The 19,999-nt window shown below is 45.4% G+C and overlaps 1 protein-coding gene across 2 annotated transcripts; it reads right to left on the bottom strand.

Annotated features, from left to right (window-relative positions):
- Positions 1-4,001: 4,001 nt before the first annotated feature.
- Positions 4,002-8,663, bottom strand: LOC133444580 (pro-adrenomedullin-like). 2 transcript variants are annotated; one of them, XM_061722424.1, is made up of 5 exons: positions 8,512-8,663; positions 8,261-8,365; positions 7,853-7,984; positions 4,592-4,845; positions 4,002-4,374 (listed from the first exon to the last, which is right to left on the bottom strand). In XM_061722424.1, exons 1-5 carry the CDS (start codon positions 8,544-8,546, stop codon positions 4,352-4,354), a joined length of 549 nt encoding a protein of 182 aa, XP_061578408.1. In that variant the 5' UTR covers positions 8,547-8,663; the 3' UTR covers positions 4,002-4,351. The 2 variants fall into 2 exon arrangements, with proteins under 2 accessions (XP_061578408.1, XP_061578407.1); XM_061722423.1 differs by having other exon boundaries at positions 4,002-4,845.
- Positions 8,664-19,999: the final 11,336 nt, after the last annotated feature.

Genomic DNA, 19,999 nt, shown 5'->3' with positions numbered 1-19,999 from the left:
TGGTACGTAACGTACCGGGCCAATCACAAAGGGAAAGGAGGGGCTCTGTTGTGAGGGTTCGAGGATGGAGCAACCAAGGTGGCTGCAGAACAGCTCAAAACACCTTGGTTCACCGGCTCCGCCTCAATCACAGACGTGTTTGTTGATATTCTGCCGTTTTCATTGCCCAGAATGCCAAGCTTGGACTCGGCAAAAGTATCTTGGGAGAAAGTACTTTGGAGGACGGTACCAAAAGTTACTGGTTCCCAGTCCCCATCCCCCACCATGCCTTCCTCACACCATAAACAACCAATCACCTTCCCTGCTGCCCTGAAGCAGCCCCGCCCCTTTAATGGGCGGTCTCTGGGGGCGTAGCTGCATTCTGATTGGCTGATTAGTGATAACCACGATAACCACGCCCCTAATTACGCAAAAACCTCGTAGCTTCGTGTAGCGTTTACCTGACGGGGTACGTTAGATTTCACCACCTCCATGTTGGAGCCGGCGCCTACAGATCAGTCCAACCCGCACCGGTTCCTACCCGGACCGGTTCCGACCCGCACCGGTTCCTACCCGGACCGGTTCCTACCCGGACCGGTTCCTACCCGGACCTGGTCCCCGGTAGGAACCCGGTCCGTCGGACGCCGGAGCGGGACCTTTTTGGGCTCAATGTTCTGCTTGTGGATAAAAACACGACATTATATGAGGCTTTTGGACCTTTGCAGATGTTAATTACAGCTAAACAATAATAATAAGATAATAATATAATATATAATAAATAAGATAATAAGTCAAGGAGTCAAAATTAAGTCCGATGACACCACCCACGATTCTTTATGTCAAACCATTCAAAAGTTATGGCAGAAAATAAGAACTATCAAATATCGACCAATTAGAAGAAGGTGCGGGGCTAATTTGCACCAATTATGGTCAAGGACTCAAAACCGAGTCCGATGACACCACCCATGACTCTTTATGTCAAACCATTCAAAAGTTATAGCAGAAAGTAGGAACTATCAAATATGGACCAATCAGATGAAGGGGGGGGCACGCTTTTTGGCGTCTAGCGTCGCCACGGTAACCCTTTTGACTAAGAAAAGTAATGCGCATCGACGCAGGATCGAGACGCACATTTTGATGTATAACACACCTGGGTGCACGTTACGGTTCGGGCGAAGAAGCGGCCGAAGAAATGGCAAAAATTGCACCAAAATGACACGATTAATTCAAAATGGCCGACTTCCTGTTCGGTTTCGGCCATGGCGCCAAGAGACTTTTCTTAAGTTGCGACATGATACAGGTGTGTAACGATTTTCATGCATGTACGTGGAGCTTGAGGCACAAAGTTTTCTAGGGGGCGCTGTTGAGTCATTTTGCCACGCCCATTGATGTAAACCATTAAATATCAATTTTTTTGCCAGGCCTGGCTTGCGTGCAAAATTTGGTGACTTTTTGGGCACGTTTAGGGGGGCAAAAAGGCCCTCCTTTCGTCGGAAGAAAAACGAGAAAAATAAAAACGCGAACGAGGATAACATCTCCTACAGATACAATAGGGCCTTCGCACTGTAAGTGTTCGGGCCCTAATAAGATGAGGCAGATTTGGGAAGCAGCACCACTTCCTAGCAACCGTTGCTGTGCAGCCGGCCACTTTACCTCTGATACTCCATCCCATAATAACAACTGGAGTCTTTCTGAGTAGTTCTGACTCATCGCAGGTCAGAGATGATAAAGTTCTGCAGAAACAGATCATTGAGAGAGAAGCCGGTTCTGTGGTGGTTCCTGGGTGACGCAGAGCTCCGACGCCCCCCTGTGGTCTCTGAGGGAACTGCTTCAGGTCTGGTTTAATGTTAGGAGCAGCTTTATCCGTTGTTCCCTGGTGTGTCCAGACAGGTCCAGGCGGGTCTGGAGGTTCAAGAGTTTTCCACCACGATGGCTTTAATTTAAGATGTGTCACACAAAAAACCCAAGATATTGATAAAATGTTGAGATATAAATATTATATTGGCCAGTTGATGCAGAGTACCTAAATTTTTAGAGGCACAAAAGTGTTTAGACGGCTCACTAAAAAGAAGTTAGTGTCACTTTAAGACAGATGATTCAGGTTAAAGGTCTGATCAGGTATTGATCCGGGGTTTGACTGGAGCTGAAGTCTGAGGAGATCTGAATGAGTGGAGGAGGTCGTCATGGTGATGAGACGACGTCTCAAACCTGAGGGACGGCTCTAAGAAAGAAAGAAAACAGCTCATGATCCACAGGGCCTATCAAACACGGAGGGGGCAGTATTATGGTACGGACATTGGTGTTTACTGATGACTGCTGAAGGAGCAGAAGATCTCTGAGCTGATCGGGTCTAACGACCTTGAATAAACTGAGAACTCAAGGAGGTCTGGAGGAAGTCTGGGGTCATTTTACAGCTTAATGTTGTCAGATTTTAAAGGCTTTGCTGATGTTTGGTGGCTCTTTTTTTTTCCTTTATGGGGTGTTTTTTAAGGACCGTTGACCTCTTGACCTCTGGACTCTCAGTTCATCTAGCTGGTTAAATGAAGGTAAATAAATGAATCAATGATGCTCAGACCGTGGCTCTGACCCCTTAATGATAACATTTTTTTTGTTTTTTGGGGGAAAATCCAGAGTAAATGTAAATAAATAAAAGTCAACTCTCCAGAAGCCCCTTCGTATCGAGAATGAGCCTTAAATGAGCCTTAAATTCAGTGTTTTGAATCATCAGCTGTGTGTACGGTTGAATGAATTAGAAGATAAAAACGTAGTCATTTCATTTGGTAGGAAGGAAGAGAAGATGAGACGTGACGGGGACGTCATTTTCTCCTTTTTTACAGATTTTAATCCACAAAGTTCCCAACGGTCGTTGATGGGAGTGGCTACCGCCTCTGGCTCCTCCCACAGGCCGCGAGTCACGTTAAACGCTGCTTAAAGCCGGACGTATCACACAGAATTCTACGGAGCCCCTCTGGTGACATTTGAAAAAAATAAAATAATGCGTGGCCACGCATTAATAACTCGTGGCCACGAGATAATTAATGCCTGGCCACGAGTTATTAATGCGTGGCCACGATTTATTAATGCGTGGCCACGAGTTATTAATGCGTGGCCACGAGTTATTAATGCGTGGCCACGAGTTATTAATGCGTGGCCACGAGTTATTAATGCGTGGCCACGAGTTATTAATGCATGGCCACGATTTATTAATGCGTGGCCACGAGTTATTAATGCGTGGCCACGAGTTATTAATGCGTGGCCACGAGTTATTAATGCATGGCCACGAGTTATTAATGCGTGGCCACGAGTTATTAATGCATGGCCACGAGTTATTAATGCGTGGCCAAGAGTTATTAATGCGTGGCCACGCATTATTTTATTTTTTTCAAATGTCACATGTTATTACTACACTCGCCATGACAATACTCTTGCTCTTTAATATAAATAGACTATAATTAACATTATTAATGATGAATAACCATCCCACCAAGGAAGTTGCATCCACGAAGTCCAGACAGTAGGTTATAATGCCGTCCACGAGTAAAATAATGCGTGGGCACGAGACACATAATGCGTTGCCACGCATTGATTTTCTCGTGGCCACGAGTTATTAATGCGTGGCCACGCATTATTTTATTTTTTTCAAATGTCACCAAAGGGGCTCCGTAGAATTCAACCCTTAAATTGTTGAAACTCAGCCAGAACCAAACAACAAAAAATATTCAATTTTACACACTCAGAATTTCAGAATAAACCAAGAATTTCAGAATAAGCCAACAAAAATTCAAAAAATATTCCAAAAAATATTCAATTTTACGCACTCTTTCAGAGTACGCAATTTCAGAATAAACCAACTAACTAAAACTGACTTCCTTGCTAAGTACTGCTTTTCTTAATTTATTTTTGAATCTAGCTTTATTGTTTATCATGGTTAAACTTGGTGGAAGCTTATTCCAGTATGTTACTTCTCTATAATTTGTACACTCAGACTCACAGACACAGATTAAAGTCAGAGAGACAGAGGAGACTGTTGGATGAAGCGTTTAATGTGAAGTACGTGCTCGGACTGTCAGCTAGGTGGCAGCACAGCGCCGCCACCCTCCAGATCCGCCACGCAGCTCCGCGAGGATCACATGTCAGATAAAACTCCTCGCGGAGCAGAGCAGGACAGAAGAGACATCAGTGATCCACTGAAGTTAGTACAAAAATAAGCTTGATAGTGTATTTTATACATTTGTTTATATACAGGTTGCTGTTACATGTTTCTGACTACAGACGTGACACGACGAGGAGCTCGCCGGCTCCCTTCCCGTGTCACTGGCAGTTCGGGGCCCATTAAAGTGCCGACCCCTGGCCTCGGTGGTTCCCCCTCCGCTCAGGGACGCTCCTCGGGCTCCGCTGGAGAAGAGACACACATTCTCGTCAAGTCCCACAGCTCTGGCCCGAATGCATCAATTAATGAGAGTGGTGCTGAGACGCGCCGCGGGCCCGCCGCTAAGCCCCGCCCCCGCTCCCCGGGCCGGCCGGCGGAGCGGCCAGGAGGCCCGGCAGGACTCCGTCCCATCAGAGCCGCCGCGTCGCTATGCGTGTGTTTTGTGTTTTCTGCCGTGCTGACCATCTTCATTGCACTTTAGTTTTGTCCCGGTCTGGAGGTCGTCTTCGGGGGCGTCATCTTCCTGGGGGGCGTCGTCCTGGGAGCGCCGGCGGCGGCCGTATCCCTTGGAGCCGATCTTGTCTTTGGGGGCGCAGCGGACCTTCTGCGTGTTGGTCACCTCGTGCACCTGGTGGACCAGGTCGTGGAACAAACACGTGATCAGGAGGCAGCCAGACGGCTTGGACGACCTCCTGGACCGGACGTTTGCTCCGACGCTGGAGGGGAAGAGAAAAACAGAATCCAGTTTGAGTTAAGGGTTTCAGCTGGTTACATCTGACGGCAGCTGTTAAAACGACTGCAGCTGATAACATGACTGGAGCTGGTAACACAACTGCAGCTCGTAACATCTGACTGCAGCTCGTAACGTCTGACTGCAGCTCGTAACGTCTTACTGCAGCTGGTAATGTCTTACTGCAGCTGGTAACGCTGGTAACGCCTGACGACTGACGACTGTAACACGACTGGAGCTGGTAACATGACTGGAGCTGGTAAAATGACTGCAGCTGGTAACGTCTGACTGCAGCTGGTAACATCTGTCTGCAGCTCGTAACACGACTGCAGTTCGTAACGTCTGACTGCAGCTCGTAACGTCTTACTGCAGCTGGTAATGTCTTACTGCAGCTGGTAACGCTGGTAACGCCTGACGACTGACGACTGTAACACGACTGGAGCTGGTAACATGACTGGAGCTGGTAAAATGACTGCAGCTGGTAACGTCTGACTGCAGCTGGTAACATCTGTCTGCAGCTCGTAACACGACTGCAGCTTGTAACGTTTGACTGCAGCTGGTAACATCTGCAGCTGGAAACACGACTGCAGCTGGTAACGTCTGACTGCAACTCGTAACGCGACTGCAGCTGGTAACGTCTGACTGCAGCTGGTAACGTCTGACTGCAGCTGGTAACGTCCGACTGCAGCTGGTAACGTCTGACTGCAGCTGGTAACACGACTGCAGCTCGTAACGTCTGACTGCAGCTGGTAACACGACTGCAGCTGGTAACACAACTGCAGCTGGTAACGTCTGACTACAGCTGGTAACGTCTGACTGCAGCTGGTAACGTCTGATTGCAGCTGGCAACGTCTGACTGCAGCTGGTAATGTCTGACTGCAGCTGGTAACGTCTGACTGCAGCTGGTAACACAACTGCAGCTGGTAACGTCTGACTGCAGCTGGTAACGTCTGACTGGAGCTGGTAACACGACTACAGCTCGTAACGTCTGACTACAGCTCGTAACATCTGACTGCAGCTGGTTACGTCTAACTGCAGCTGGTAACGACTGACTGCAGCTGGTAAAGTCTGACTGCAGCTGGTAAAGTCTGGCTGCAGCTGGTAACACGACTGCAGCTCGAAACGTCGGACTGCAGTTGGTAACGTCCAACTGCAGCTGGTAACGTCTGACTGCAGCTGGTAACACGACTGCAGCTGGTAACACGACTGCAGCTGGTAACACGACTGCAGCTGGTAACACGACTGCAGCTCGAAACGTCTGACTGCAGCTGGTAACGTCTGACTGCAGCTGGTAACGTCTAACTGCAGCTGGTAACACAACTGCAGCTGGTAACACGACTGCAGCTGGTAACACGACTGCAGCTGGTTACACGACTGCAGCTGTAACGTCTAACTGCAGCTGGTAACACAACTGCAGCTGGTTACACGACTGCAGCTGGTAATGTCTGACTGCAGCTAGTAACGTCTGACTGCAGCTTGTAACACGGCTGCAGCTGGTAACGTCTGACTGCAGCTCGTAACACGACTGCGGCTGGTAAAGTCTGGCTGCAGCTGGTAATGTCTGACTGCAGCTGGTAACACGACTGCAGCTGGTAACGTCTGACTGCAGCTTGTAACACGACTGCAGCTGGTAACGTCTGACTGCAGCTTGTAACACGGCTGCAGCTGGTAACACTTTCTTTCTTTCTTTCTTTCTTTCTTTCTTTCTTTCTTTCTTTCTTTCTTTCTTTCTTTCTTTCTTTCTTTCTTTCTTTCTTTTGTGAATATATCAATTTGCACTTTGCAAGTTTTCCTTGCTGGTTTGTAAAGTCTTATATTCTGAATAGTCGTCAGGAAATGTACTTTGAGGTTTTTACTTCATAGGTCACCAAGCCTCGGTAGTCAGTCCACCTTAAATCTGAGCTTTAGAGTCACTCACGTCGCCTGTAAATGTCACAATTTCAGTCTTTCCTTCCCCCGTTCGTTCATGTTTTTAAGTAATTTTTACATAAGCAGCTTCCTCGTGCAACTTTGTGATGCTGAGATTCTGCTGTTAGGAGCCTCTGGTTTTCACTATGGCTGGGGAAATGTCAAGAATCGATTTGATTTTTAGGATTCAGAATTGATTATCTCAATCCGATATTGATTAGGGTTATTTGGTGTTATTAAAAATGTGTTTTGAGCTGTTGCCTGAGTCACATGACAACATACTAATAATGGTATTAAACATGTTCATTGTTTTGTTATTGTTTTTGAATTAAATGACCCGGCTACCGGGATTAAAGTTTTAATTGGGTGAAGATATAATCATTTACTACGGAAGAGTATTGGTGCCAGGAAGGAGAAAAATGAAAATAATATTTTAGAGGAGGAAGATTTTTTTATTGTGCACTTCGAGAAAAAAGTCGAAATGTCGAGAAAAAAGTCCAAATGTCGAGATTAATGTGGAAGTACAATTTTGAGAAAAAAGTCGAAATGTCGAGAAAAAAGTCCAAATGTCGAGATTAATGTGGAAGTACAATTTTGAGAAAAAAGTCGAAATGTCGAGAAAAAAGTCAAAATTTCGTGAATGAAGTTGAAATGTTGAGAAAAAAGGTGAAATTTCGACTTCATTCTTGAAATTGTATTTCAAAATGAATCTCGACATTTCAACTTTTTTCTCGACATTTCAACTTTTTTCTCAAAATTTCGCTTTTTTTCTCCACATTTCAACTTTTTTATCGAAATTGTACTTCAACATTAATCTCGACAGTTCGACTTTTTTCTCCACATTTCAACTTTTTTCTCAACATTTCAACTTTGAATGTCTGAATGTGCACAACAAAAAAAAAATCTTCCCCTCTCAAATATTTTTTCTCCTGCATGTCCCTAATGCTCTTCTGTAATTTACAATCTTCAGACATACGAATCGATTTTTAGGAATTAATATGAGAATCGATTTATCAACACCTGCCTAGTTTTTACACCTTCAGTGTGACGTTTCCTAGGTTCTCTGCAGAGTCTGTTCCCGTTACCTGGATGATGGCGGCAGCGCTGCATCCCCGTCCCGCGGCGGCGGCCCGACCCGGGGGTCAGCGTCCTCGTCGGCGCCCACAGGGCCGGCGGGCGAGTCCCTCCTCATGTGTGTCTGCAGCCAGACCTTAAACCTGCAGCAACGACCACAAACAGATGCTGAAACACTTCACGTGTCAGGTCCGTGTTGGTCTCATCCTCAGGGATTCTCCAGAAATGACACGTCTGATTAACGATGGAAACATGAAATCAGCAGGTTTGGAGCCGGTCATAAATCAGAGAAGCATGACGAGCAGATTAGTGCTCATCCCGTCATCTGAGACCACATTAGTCAGGTTTGAAACAGTTCAGCATCAGTATTAGCAGCCGTCTCCTCGGGGGGCAGCAGTCAGGGGGGGGGGGGGGCTCACCTTCTCCTCAGGGTGCTGCCCGGCTCCTCTCCTCTCACCGGGGGCAGCGCCGCCGTCAACACGCAGCAGCAGATCACCGTGCAGAAAGACAGTCTCATCGTGAAGCTGCAACGACAGACGGGTTAATGAGGTGCAGCCGGGTGCATGAACCCCCCCCCCCCTTAATGAGCCATGCATGTGAGGGAGCGGGGGTGCAGGGCTGCAGGGCTGCAGGGGTGCAGGGGTCGGGGGTGCGGTGCCTCGGTACTTACCTCCGGCTGCGGGGGCCAGACAGCCTCAGATCCATCCAGGATCACAGAGCTCACCAGGGCTTTATAGAGGGAGGGAGGCTGCACCTGAATGCCAGAGCCGGTGGGAGGGGCCCCGGGGCCGCGGGGCCGTCGACGTCAGACACCCCCGACACCCCCGACGCCCCTCACGGAGAAAGAAGTCATCCCAGAAACATGCAAACACTGACAAGAAATTAATCACGAGTCCTTCTGCTGAATCCTAATTTGATGAAGGTCTATTTCTGGCTGTTGCAAATGGAAACCTTGTGTTTCCGTCCAGCGACGCGGCGTCTTCGCTTCGCCTGTTTCCCCTGTTTCCCCTGTTTCCCCCCCCGCGCCGCCGTGCCGAGAGAGCAGCTGCCGCCGCCGGGGCTGCTGGGGGACATTAGCTGGCCCTTCACGCCTCGGGGCCATTAGCAGCGCTAAGTTCTGTTCAGAATGGTTTTGTTTGGTCCTCGGTTCCTGCACAGGGTCCCCGGTTCGACAGGAGTACCGCGTTGCCATGGCAACTGCACGCACTGTACACATTAGGGCAGGAACATTTGCTTTATAGTGAACTGGAGCAGAGCGGCTCCAGAGGAGCTCCAGATGAGCTCCGGAGCATCTCCAGAGCAGCTCCAAATTAGCTCCAAAGCAGCTCCAGAAGAGCTCCAGAGCAGCTCCAGAGCAGCAGCTCCAGAGGAGCAGGTCCAGAGCAGCTCCGGAGCAGCTCCAGAGGAGCCGCTTCATCTCACCGGCAGCAGAAATGAGGCTCAACTGTCCTCAGTTACGATATCGGTTAACCGAGATCTCAGGAACCGGAGACGGCGTGGAAAACTTTTATTCAGGACATGAGCTCTTTTACGTCTTGGGTCAAACCGAGGACCGAGGTCCGTCTCTGGTTCCGAGGACGGACAGCTGTAAGCTCTCAGAAGGAACGTCCCCTGTGTCTCTCGGTAGGAGAGGAGGAGGCGGCTGAGGGGGAACCCGACATCTGAACGCTCAGGTTCTTTGTTGCTTCGGCTGCAGCGCGAGAGATGGGGATGTTTGGACACAAGAAACGAAAAGTCATATTAATTAGTAGGAGCAGTGATTGACGTGAGGTGGGCGTGTCCCAGAGGGTTGCACGGCACCGATCCGTACGAGGAGAAAAGTCAGATTCTGTTCAGTTATTATGGTCTGGTATGACTGCACGACTTAAAGGACCATGAGGCTCCTTTTAAGAAATGACTCTCTAGCGCCACCCTTCACCACGACGGTCGTCGGGGGTACTGCAGCCAAAAGTGAAGCCGGCACGGTAGAACGGGGAGAACGCACATGCAGCGTCATGTGACGTCACATACGCAGGACAGCGCGGGAAATTCGGCCCCACAATTGCAGCACATTTTGCAGCACACAGCCTGTTCAAGGCAATGGAGAGATACACTAGAGGGCTCATTCGTTTTGGTTTGGAACGCTTCATCTGACATTATTACTAGAAAACTTAAAACGTATACGAATTTTTTTCATAAATCCTGCCTCATGCTCCTTTAAGAACTGTCTTCCATCGATGGTTGCCATGACGACGTGAACTTCTGCAGCACTTCAGTACTGACCAGCATTCATAAACCACACTCAAAACGAAGCCTCGTGCTAACTCTGCACTTGTTGGTAAATATTGGTCATATCTGTGACATCATAGGGGGCGGAGCCTCCTTCTGTGGCGTTATTCTGTAGTCGTGTTGAAGTGGGAGGTGGCGGCTTCGCTGCAGGGATTTGTGTCTTCAGTTACTATAATGACGGACTTTTGTTTTTCTGCAAAAAAACAGAAGTTGGAATCAATTATTAATTGATTGGTTATTAATCGCAGTTGAATATTGTGCACTTTTACAATTTATTTTAACCTAGATTTATATGATTTATGAGATTTATATTCAAACATCAATGAGATTTTCATCCAGATATATTATTTGATACTTATTTTCATAACGTTAAAGGTTGATAAAATGACAAATCTAGGATTTTCCTAGAAGTCATTTTTACATAAGCAGCTTCCTCGTGCAACTTTGTGATGCTGAGATTCTGCTGTTAGGAGCCTCTGGTTTTCACTATGGCTGGGGAAATGTCAAGAATCGATTCGATTCTTAGGATTCAGAATTGATTATCTCAATCCGATATTGATTAGGGTTATTTGGTGTTATTAAAAATGTGTTTTGAGCTGTTGCCTGAGTCACATGACAACATACTAATAATGGTATTAAACATGTTCATTGTTTTGTTATTGTTTTTGAATTAAATGACCAGGCTACCGGGATTAAAGTTTTAATCTGGTGAAGATATAATCATTTACTACGGAAGAGTATTGGGGCCAGGCAGGAGAAAAATGAAAATAATATTTTAGAGGAGGAAGATTTTTTTATTGTGCACTTCGAGAAAAAAGTCGAAATGTCGAGAAAAAAGTCGAAATGTCAAGATTAATGTCGAAGTACAATTTCGGGAAAAAAGTCGAAATGTCGAGAAATAAGGTGACATTTTGGCTTTATTCTTGAAATTGTATTTCAAAATGAATCTCGACATTTCAACTTTTTTCTCGACATTTTTCCTTTTTTCTCAAAATTTCAACTTTATTCACGAAATTTCGCCATTTTTCTCAACATTTCAACTTTGTTCTCGAAATTGTACTTCAACCTCAATTTCGACATTTCGACTTTTTTCTCAACATTTCGACCTTATTCACGAAATTTCGCCTTTTTTCGGCCACGCCCACTAATGGGGGCGGGGCCTGGAGAGCATTGATGGATGGAGAGAGAGGGATGACGTCATCAGCAGTGCTACACAATAGAGGGTGATGAGCGAAGCGTGATGGGAGGGCCGTTGTCCTCGTTGAGTTTCTGATCCCGGCTCGTACGTTTAGGGGCGGGGCTTGAGGTGGCGAGCTACATCACAGGAAGTGGTGGAAATGTGGCGCGGATAATGTTTAAATATGTTTAAACTGCTCAACAACTGGAGTTGTGCACATTCCTGAGCCGTGACCGATCTCCAGGAAGGTGACCAATCAGGAACCACCAGAACCGGGTCTTCTCTCCGGTTAAGCTCCGATTCTGGAGCGACTGAGTTACGGTTTTAGATCCGGAGTCAGCTAATAGTAGATGTGATGTTCTGGAGTAAAAGTAAACAAGTTTAATCTAAGTTGACGGTCGTCCCGGACGTTGTGGTCTGTGGCGGTGAAACCGGGTCGCACCAGTTTCCTAAACTGAGGTCCGTAAACCCTCCCCTCCTCCCAAACCGGACCTGTTTTAGGTTCTGTAGCATATTTATGTCTGAAAGTTGGTCCTGTTTTCTCCAAAATGTGTCTGCACCATCTTGAGAGGAGGCTTTTGTTGGGTTTGGTGAACAGGAGCGGTACCAGGCTCGTTTCACCTGGACGTTTAGGAACCCTACTGGCGTCATCTTTTCCTAATAAACCTTGTTTCCTCTCCGCATCTCCGTGTGAAGTTCTCGCGTTCTGTTGGTTCTTTTGGGTCGGACTTGAGCGTCCGGGTCGATCCCAGTCCAGGACTTTACCACATCAAAGAATTTGCCCTTTAATCCTCTTTGCATGCCGACGATGTTTCTGCAGAATTTTATTTTTCCAAAACAAAGTCCAGATGAGAAACCGATGGGTCCAACGTTCCTTATATCTAAATAGTTTCTATTTTTTCCCTTGGATTGTTGCTGCGTGAATAACTTTAGTTGCACCAGAGCTGATGTTTGGTGGGGATGAGGCTGTGATTGATGCTCGGCGAGGGTTAGTGGAGCAGGGTGATCTCAGCGCTGGCAGCCGCCCAGCCTGTGATATTATTAGTTACTCACCGTCTATTTATAGTCCCGCGTTTCGCTGCGTGTTTTTATTACTACTGAGAGAAGCGGGGAGGAAGTGCGGGGCTTTATTAACTCAGCCGCTCTGGTATGCAGCACGTAGTGGTTTCTTCATCGCCCTGGAAGACGATCCTCCCTGGAAATGCATTCTTCTGCGATGGGCGGCCCGAACATTCCTGCGCGGCTCTTTCACATCAAAACAAAGCAGACGGAGCGTGTTTTCGGGTGGAGATACTTACAAGTGGAAAATATCAATTTGCCCAGGGGAGCAGCGAGGTTGAAAACACACTGCTGACCGGAGCTCCAGCACCGCGGCGCCGAGGGAGGACAGCGCCGCGAGACCTGCTCACGGACGCCGTTCAATCATTCAGCTTTTGATTGGCGCCACATGTGTGGAGCGACGTCGGCAGCTAAGAGTCCAGTCACAACGAAAGCATTAAAAAAATCACCTGTGGTTGCTAAGGACACCTGCAGTGGGCGGGGCTTCAAGCTGCAGAACTGGAGGGAAACAAGTGTATACATATATCTATATATATTAGGGCTTTCAAACGATTATTTTTTTAAATTGCGATTAATCGCATATTAATCGCACATTTATTCTTTAGTGAGGGAACGATGGAGCGTGAGATTGACAGATGGATCGGTGCAGCGTCCGCAGTTATGCGGTCGATGTACCGGTCCGTCGTGGTGAAGAAGGAGCTGAGTCGAAAGGCGAAGCTCTCGATTTACCGGTCAATCTACGCCCCTACCCTCACCTATGGTCATGAACTTTGGGTAGTGACCAAAAGGACAAGATCGCGGATACAAGCGGCCGAGATGAGTTTCCTCTGCAGGGTGGCTGGACGCTCCCTTAGAGATAGGGTGAGGAGTTCGGTCACCCGGGAGGAGCTCGGAGTCGAGCCGCTGCTCCTCCACATTGAGAGGAGTCAGCTGAGGTGGCTTGGGCATTTGTACCGGATCCTCCTGGACGCCTCCCTAGGGAAGTGTTCCAGGCATGTCCCTCCTCCCTAGGGAGGTGTTCCAGGCATGTCCCTCCTCCCTAGGGAGGTGTTCCAGGCATGTCCCACCGGGAGGAGACCCCGGGGAAGACCCAGGACACGCTGGAGAGACTCTCGGCTGGCCTGGGAACGTCTCAGACTCCACTCGGAAGAGCTGGAGGAATTGTCTGGGGTGAAGGAAGTCTGGGCATCCCTGCTGAGGCTGCTGCCCCCGCAACCCGGTAACGGATAAAGCGGGAGAAGATGAGTGAGTGATGATGAGTAATCGCACATTTATTTTCACATTTTTTTCTGTTCTAAATTACCTTAAAGGAGCTTGAGGCTGGATTTATGAAAAAAATTTGTATACGTTTTAAGTTTTCTAGTAATAATGTCAGATGAAGCGTTCCAAACCAAAAGAATGATTCCTCTAGTGTATCTCTCCTTTGCCTTGAACAGGCTGTGTGCTGCAAAATGTGCTGCAATTCGGGCCCAAATTTCCCGCGCTGTCCTGTGGATGTGACGTCACATGACGCTGCATGTGCGTTCTCCCCGTTCTCCCGTGCCGGCTTCACTGTTGGCTGCAGTACCCCCGACGGCCGTCGTGGTGAAGGGTGGCGCTAGAGAGTCTCATTTCTTAAAAGGAGCCTCATGCTGCTTTAAGGTATTGGTTTAATGTTTTTAATACTGTTAACAACATGAGAAAGGGCAAATATGCTGCTGTATGCCAATGTTTATTGAATGTAACGTTCCTTCATAAATACAAACACAATGTTAGTCCCCAACTTTACACTTGTAAAGACTAATTTAAGATTCCTTGTTTTTTTTTAAGCAGCTCAATGTAAAAACAATGAACCAAATGCATCACAAACATTGTACAAGAAGTGCATTGGTCAGTTAAATTTTTAATTCCTGCTATCCACCGTTGTCTGCTTTTGACGGGGGGGGGCTATTACTGCGTCGGTCGTGTGTTTGGCTGCAAGTGTATTTGAGACTCGACGTACTTCGATGGTAATTCATTTAAAATGGACAGTACATGTAAATAACTTAAGTCTTGTCCAGCGAACCATCTGCATCTTTTTGAAAGTGAACTTGCCGTTCAAAAGTCCCTTTTCATTCTCCATCTTTCCTCACTTTTCAAAAAAGTTCATGCAGTAATCTAAAATACTTTTCCTCAAGCTACAGTGCCGTCGACCGCCAGAAATTATATAATGTGCGTTTTTTTGTTTTTGTTTTTCTCCTAATTGTGCGTTAAAAAAAATTAGCGGCATTAATGCGTTTTTAACGCGTTAATTTTGACAGCCCTAATCAATATATTTACTAATATCTATATATATATAGTGTGCACATATTCGGTTTCCTCTTTCACCATGGATCGCACTTTGGGAAACCGTCTTTATAGTTCTGCGTTATTTCCGCGTAGATAAGAGTGAGTTTGATGCTCCTGAACCAGGTTGGTCCCGGATCAACAGCAACCATCAACTAACGTTGCTTTCGTCCATGAAAATTCTGACTAAATATCGTCATCAACGAACCTTTATTACCTGAGGAAAACGAGATGCAACGAAAATGCTGGTCATGTGACAATAACGATAATTCAATATATAATGTAATATCGTAGAGGAATAAAAACGAGACTAAAATGTAGATTACAAAATAAAAACTCTGATAAAATGTGTCTTCATTTTCGTTGACTGAGACGAAATGTTCTACCAAAGATCCTTAATGTCCATGTTTTCAGTAGTTTCCTCTGGTTTAGTCTTTAAACCAGTTTAGTCTTTAGATCTTTGGATCCACTTTCCTACATAGACGTGGAAAAGAAAACCAAGTGTGTCATTGAAAAAGAAGAAGATGGGGAGAAACGCGGAAGAATAAATATGTTGTAAACTCAAATTAGAGTCTTCTGTATCTGGAATGAATGTATTCTTGAGTCTATAAGGTAACAATAATATAATAATAAATAACCTTGTTTGAATTGTAAAATGCAGCAAAATAAAATAGTTCGGACCATCCAGCTCATCAACCATCAGTTACGTGATTCACATGAGCAGAGTTCAGGTAAAAACATTTAGTTCAGGTAGAAACATTTAGTTCAGGTAGAAACATTTAGTTCAGGTAGAAACATTTAGTTCAGGTAGAAACATTTAGTTCAGGTAAAAACATTTAGTTCAGGTAAAAACATTTAGTTCAGGTAAAAACATTTAGTTCAGGTAAAAACATTTAGTTCAGGTAAAAACATTTAGTTCAGCTAGAAACATTTAGTTCAGGTAAAAACATTTAGTTCAGGTAAAAACATTTAGTTCAGGTAAAAACATTTAGTTCAACTAGAAACATTTAGTTCAGGTAAAAACATTTAGTTCAGGTAAAAACATTTAGTTCGGGTAAAAATATTTAATTTGGGTTGAAACATTTAGTTCAGGTAGAAACATTTAGTTCAGGTAGAAACATTTAGTTCAGGTAGAAACTGCAGTCAAATCACCAAAAATAGCAGTTTGCTAGATAAAATTGATGAATTCCTGATAAAATAAGTTTGTCAGTGCAGCTCTGTTCCTGTGTGCATGTGAATGAGTGTAAGTTTCTACACGAAAGTACAACATGCATTGAGGCTTCTTGCTTTGGGAATCCCGGTCTGTGATTGGACGCTGCCTTGGCGTCGCCCCTGCTCATTTGCAAGTTGAGATTTTTCTCAACTTGAAATTGACGCCCCGGATGCCTCTCGCAGTGAGCTGTCATAGACAATGGATGGCAGCCGAACCCCTATCACCCCTATGACACCGTGATGCCAGAGTCCAGTCACGAGTCCGGTTCTTTGGAACCCTCCAAGGGTATCGTGAGTATTTATGTTTATTAAAGATGCAAATAACGGACTGATTCATGAATCATTAGGCGGTTGACCCCGTCAATCAATTACCAATACCAATTACCAAGATAAGCTCAGATCTTTCTCTAAATGGTTTCAATCAGGTCTATGACAATTAAAGGTCAATACACTTCATAAACCCAATAAACATGCACGTATTCATTAATGCAGTGACCCCCCCCCCCACCTTGGTCTATAATAATATAATTAGTGCTGGCCAACGATTAAAATTTTTAATCTTAATTAATCCATGATTTCTGTAATTAACTATGCGATTAATCGCAATTAATTGCAAATGTATTCACACTTTGTGCTGTTCTAAATTACCTCAAGGTATTTTTTTTTTATGTTTTTCAATACTGTTAACAACATTAGAAAGGGCAAATATGCTGCTTTATGCCAATGTTTATTCAACTTTCCACAAAAAAACATTTTGACCTGAATGTAACATTCCTTCACCTGATCCTCAGTGCTCAGCCAGAAATGATATCATGCCTTTTTTTTTTTAATCATGCGTTAAAAAAATTGTTGGCGTTAAGAGGACGTTAAGTTAACGCGCCATTAACGCGTCGTAACGCGTAACTTGGACAGCCCTAATATATATAATATACTAATATTGGGGGGGGTTGTTTCTTACTGCCAGATGGAGGCTTCGATGGACCCGCCCCCAACAGGTTTCTAGTTCACATCAATGGAAAAAGCGTAGTTTTTACTTTATCAACACGTAAATCCCTGGATTATGTTTTAAAACTTTATATTAGTAAAAATGAACACTTGTAGTGTTGTGAGGGTGCAGCGTATTTTTATCCCCAAACTGCCAAAACAAAGTCCGCTCAGCAGCAGCTACAACCCATAACTCCAACCGCGAAAGCCTTTTATTTATTTATGTTAAAATGGTTAAGTGGTGGTAAAAGTGGTAAAAGTGGTAAAAGTGCCACCTGCTAACCAGAGAGAACCACAGGAAAACATTTTATCCCAAAACCAATGGGTAACTACGATAAAGCTACTTGGACGGCCGCACCTTCCATCGTGCTATCAGCTAAACTCATCAAAAGATCTTGTTTTTGCCGAAAACCTTAGTTTTTTAAACTCACTCCACGATACCTGAAGTACTTTTTATTTATATCTAGTTTCTGTTGGTTTTCTTTGGTACAATAATGAGAAATAAAGTGATGTAAAACCCTGTTTTTACAATGGAAGTGGACGGGAGAGATGACAGTTTTGTTCGACCTGGCAACAGGGGCGGGGCTTGACAAAAGGTCAATTGTAGTTCTATAGGCTGAAGCCTGAACATAAAGCATCGATGTAAGGGCAGACACGGGGACCTGCACCTTCATCTTTTAAGATTTACAGAATATTACCAGAGTTTGCCGGAAAATTTGGACCATTTGAATGAAAAAGTGCAAAGTCGGAGAAAAAACCTTTTGAAGAAAAAGACCTGAAAAACAGCGTCTTGTATTTTGACTTAAAGGAAGTCGGCCCCATCTCGTTGTCTCCAGGGAAACTGTTGATGACCACCACAGGACCCATGAAGAAGTAATGGTATCGACATGTGTATCGTATTACGATGTGTATTGTAACGTGATGTGTATCGTATCGACATGTGTATCGTATCGACATGCGTATCGTATCGACATGCGTATCGTATCGACATGCCTATCGTATCCGTGATGTGTATCGCATCGAGATGTGTATCGTATCGTGATGCGTATCGTATCGAGATGTGTATCGTAACGTAATGTGTATCGTATCGAGATGTGTATCGTATCGACATGTGTATCGTGATGTGTATCGTATCGACATGTGTATCGTATCGACATGCGTATTGTATCGTGATGTGTATCGTATTGAGATGTGTATTGTATCGTGATGCGTATCGTATCAAGATGTGTATCGTATCGAGATGTGTATCGTATCGACATGTGTATCGTGATGTGTATCGTGATGTGTATCGTATCGACATGTGTATCATATTGACATGTGTATCGTATCGACATGCATTTCGTATCGAGATGTGTATCGTATCGAGATGTGTATCGTATCGACATGTGTATCGAGATGTGTATCGTATCGACATGTGTATCGTGATGTGTATCGTATCGATATGTGTATCGTATCGACATGCATATCGTATCGTGATGTGTATCGTATCGAGATGTGTATTGTATCGACATGTGTATCGTATCGTGATGTGTATCGTATCGTGATGTGTATCGTATCGAGATGTATATCATATCGAGATGTATATCATATCGAGATGTGTATCGTATCGGCATGTGTATCATATCGAGATGTGTATCGTATCGGCATGTGTATCGTATCGTGACTCAAGTATCGTGATATGTATCGTATCGTGACTCAAGTATTGTGATGTGTATCGTATTGTGACTCAAGTATCGTGATGTGTATCGTATCGTGACCCAAGTATCGTGATGTGTATCGTATCGTGACTCAAGTATCGTGATGTGTATCGTATCGAGAGGTCCTTGGGGATACCTGCCCCCACCGTACACCAGAGTTTGCCTCCTCAAAGTCTGCATCGTTCACAGCCGGGTCTCTTTAGTGACGACTATGTGACGTTGGACGAGAATCTGGCATATTTACTTCCTGTAAATACGTAAGTAAATACATTTAATCCACATTTAATCTGATGAGGTAGCTGAGTAAAGGCCGTTGCACCACAGGTATCCACCACAGGTTGCACCTGAAAGGACTTTCTCTCGTCCTCTAAGTCCAGAGATGCTGTCGCCACCTCTGTGGAGGTTGACCGAGGTTTCCATAGCAACCCTGGCTATTGACCCAGTGTGGTCCGAATGATGACATCGCAGATGTCCAGCTCGGACCTCTCCGGACCTAAACTCCTCCAGGTTCCTGTAAGGGTCCAGAGAATCTTAACTTCCTCTCGTGGTTTCCTGCGTCGTCTCGGCGGTCGGCTCTTCTGCCTCGGTGGCGTTACGTTAAGCCGTCGTAGCCACCGGAGCGGCCGGAGCCGTCGGAGCCCTCGTGCCGATACGTTGCGCTGATATCAGCCCCTGGCTCGTCTCTGGTTGTGTTGAAAGTGTAAACACGTCAGGGACCGATCTGGACCGGGTTCAGATTCCGGAGGGCGGGTTTGGAGAGCCAGAGGTTTCAGCACCTGCTAGCGTAATCTGTGATGTTGATCAACAGCGGTGTCAGCCGTTCGCAGATATATGGTTCCTTCTCTTTCACCGCCGGCCAGTAAACGTCTTATTCCTCAGCCTTTTAAATATTTATAGACATCTCCAACGGCAACGTGCTTGGACTTGGTTTCATAACACCTCGCTGTCCGTCAGGTTTGCAAACAACGACACGCAACAACGCTTGCACAACGAGCCCCTAATAATGTGAGAATGACTTGACGTTTTATTTAGGAGAAGTCGAGTCGATGTGCTGTTTTCCATCAGATTTCTGGTTCTAAGTCACGTCACGTTGAGTCGTGTTGTTTTTATTAGAAATAAATGAATCACGTGGACATTTCTAAGTACCCCCTTACTGGTTCTCTAGGATCTAATCTATTACTGCTGCTAATCTGTTGCCATAAATTATTACCTTCATAAAAGCACGTGTGTTTTGGCCGTTTGCTGGGTTAAAGCAATGCCAAAAGGGAAAGACATCAGCATTGGTCCTAGGGAAACGATCCTTGCTGCAGCCTGGAAAGGTTTCAAAAAAATCTTTTTTCAGTTTGGATTTGTCCTTCAGTGAGAGAGATGATTCACGGAAAAGTGGAAAACAGTCAGAACAGCTCTCAATCATCCATCCCAGTAAATTCACCCCGACGTCTGACCATGTGATGCTC

The sequence above is a fragment of the Cololabis saira genome, chromosome 5, assembly GCF_033807715.1.
Source record: "Cololabis saira isolate AMF1-May2022 chromosome 5, fColSai1.1, whole genome shotgun sequence".
In the NCBI taxonomy this organism is placed as follows: Eukaryota; Metazoa; Chordata; class Actinopteri; order Beloniformes; family Belonidae; genus Cololabis; species Cololabis saira.
Note: the sequence above shows the minus strand (reverse complement) of the source record. Positions and strands in the feature narration are given on the sequence as shown.

Coding starts and splice junctions, on each gene's coding strand:
- LOC133444580 (XM_061722423.1), bottom strand. CDS start 8,546: ATGGATCTGAGGCTGTCTGGCCCCCGCAGCCGGAG. Junction 8,366..8,511: donor TCTGGCCCCCGCAGCCGGAG/GTAAGTACCGAG, acceptor CTGTCGTTGCAG/CTTCACGATGAGACTGTCTT. Junction 4,846..7,852: donor GCGCTGCCGCCATCATCCAG/GTAACGGGAACA, acceptor CTTCCCCTCCAG/CGTCGGAGCAAACGTCCGGT.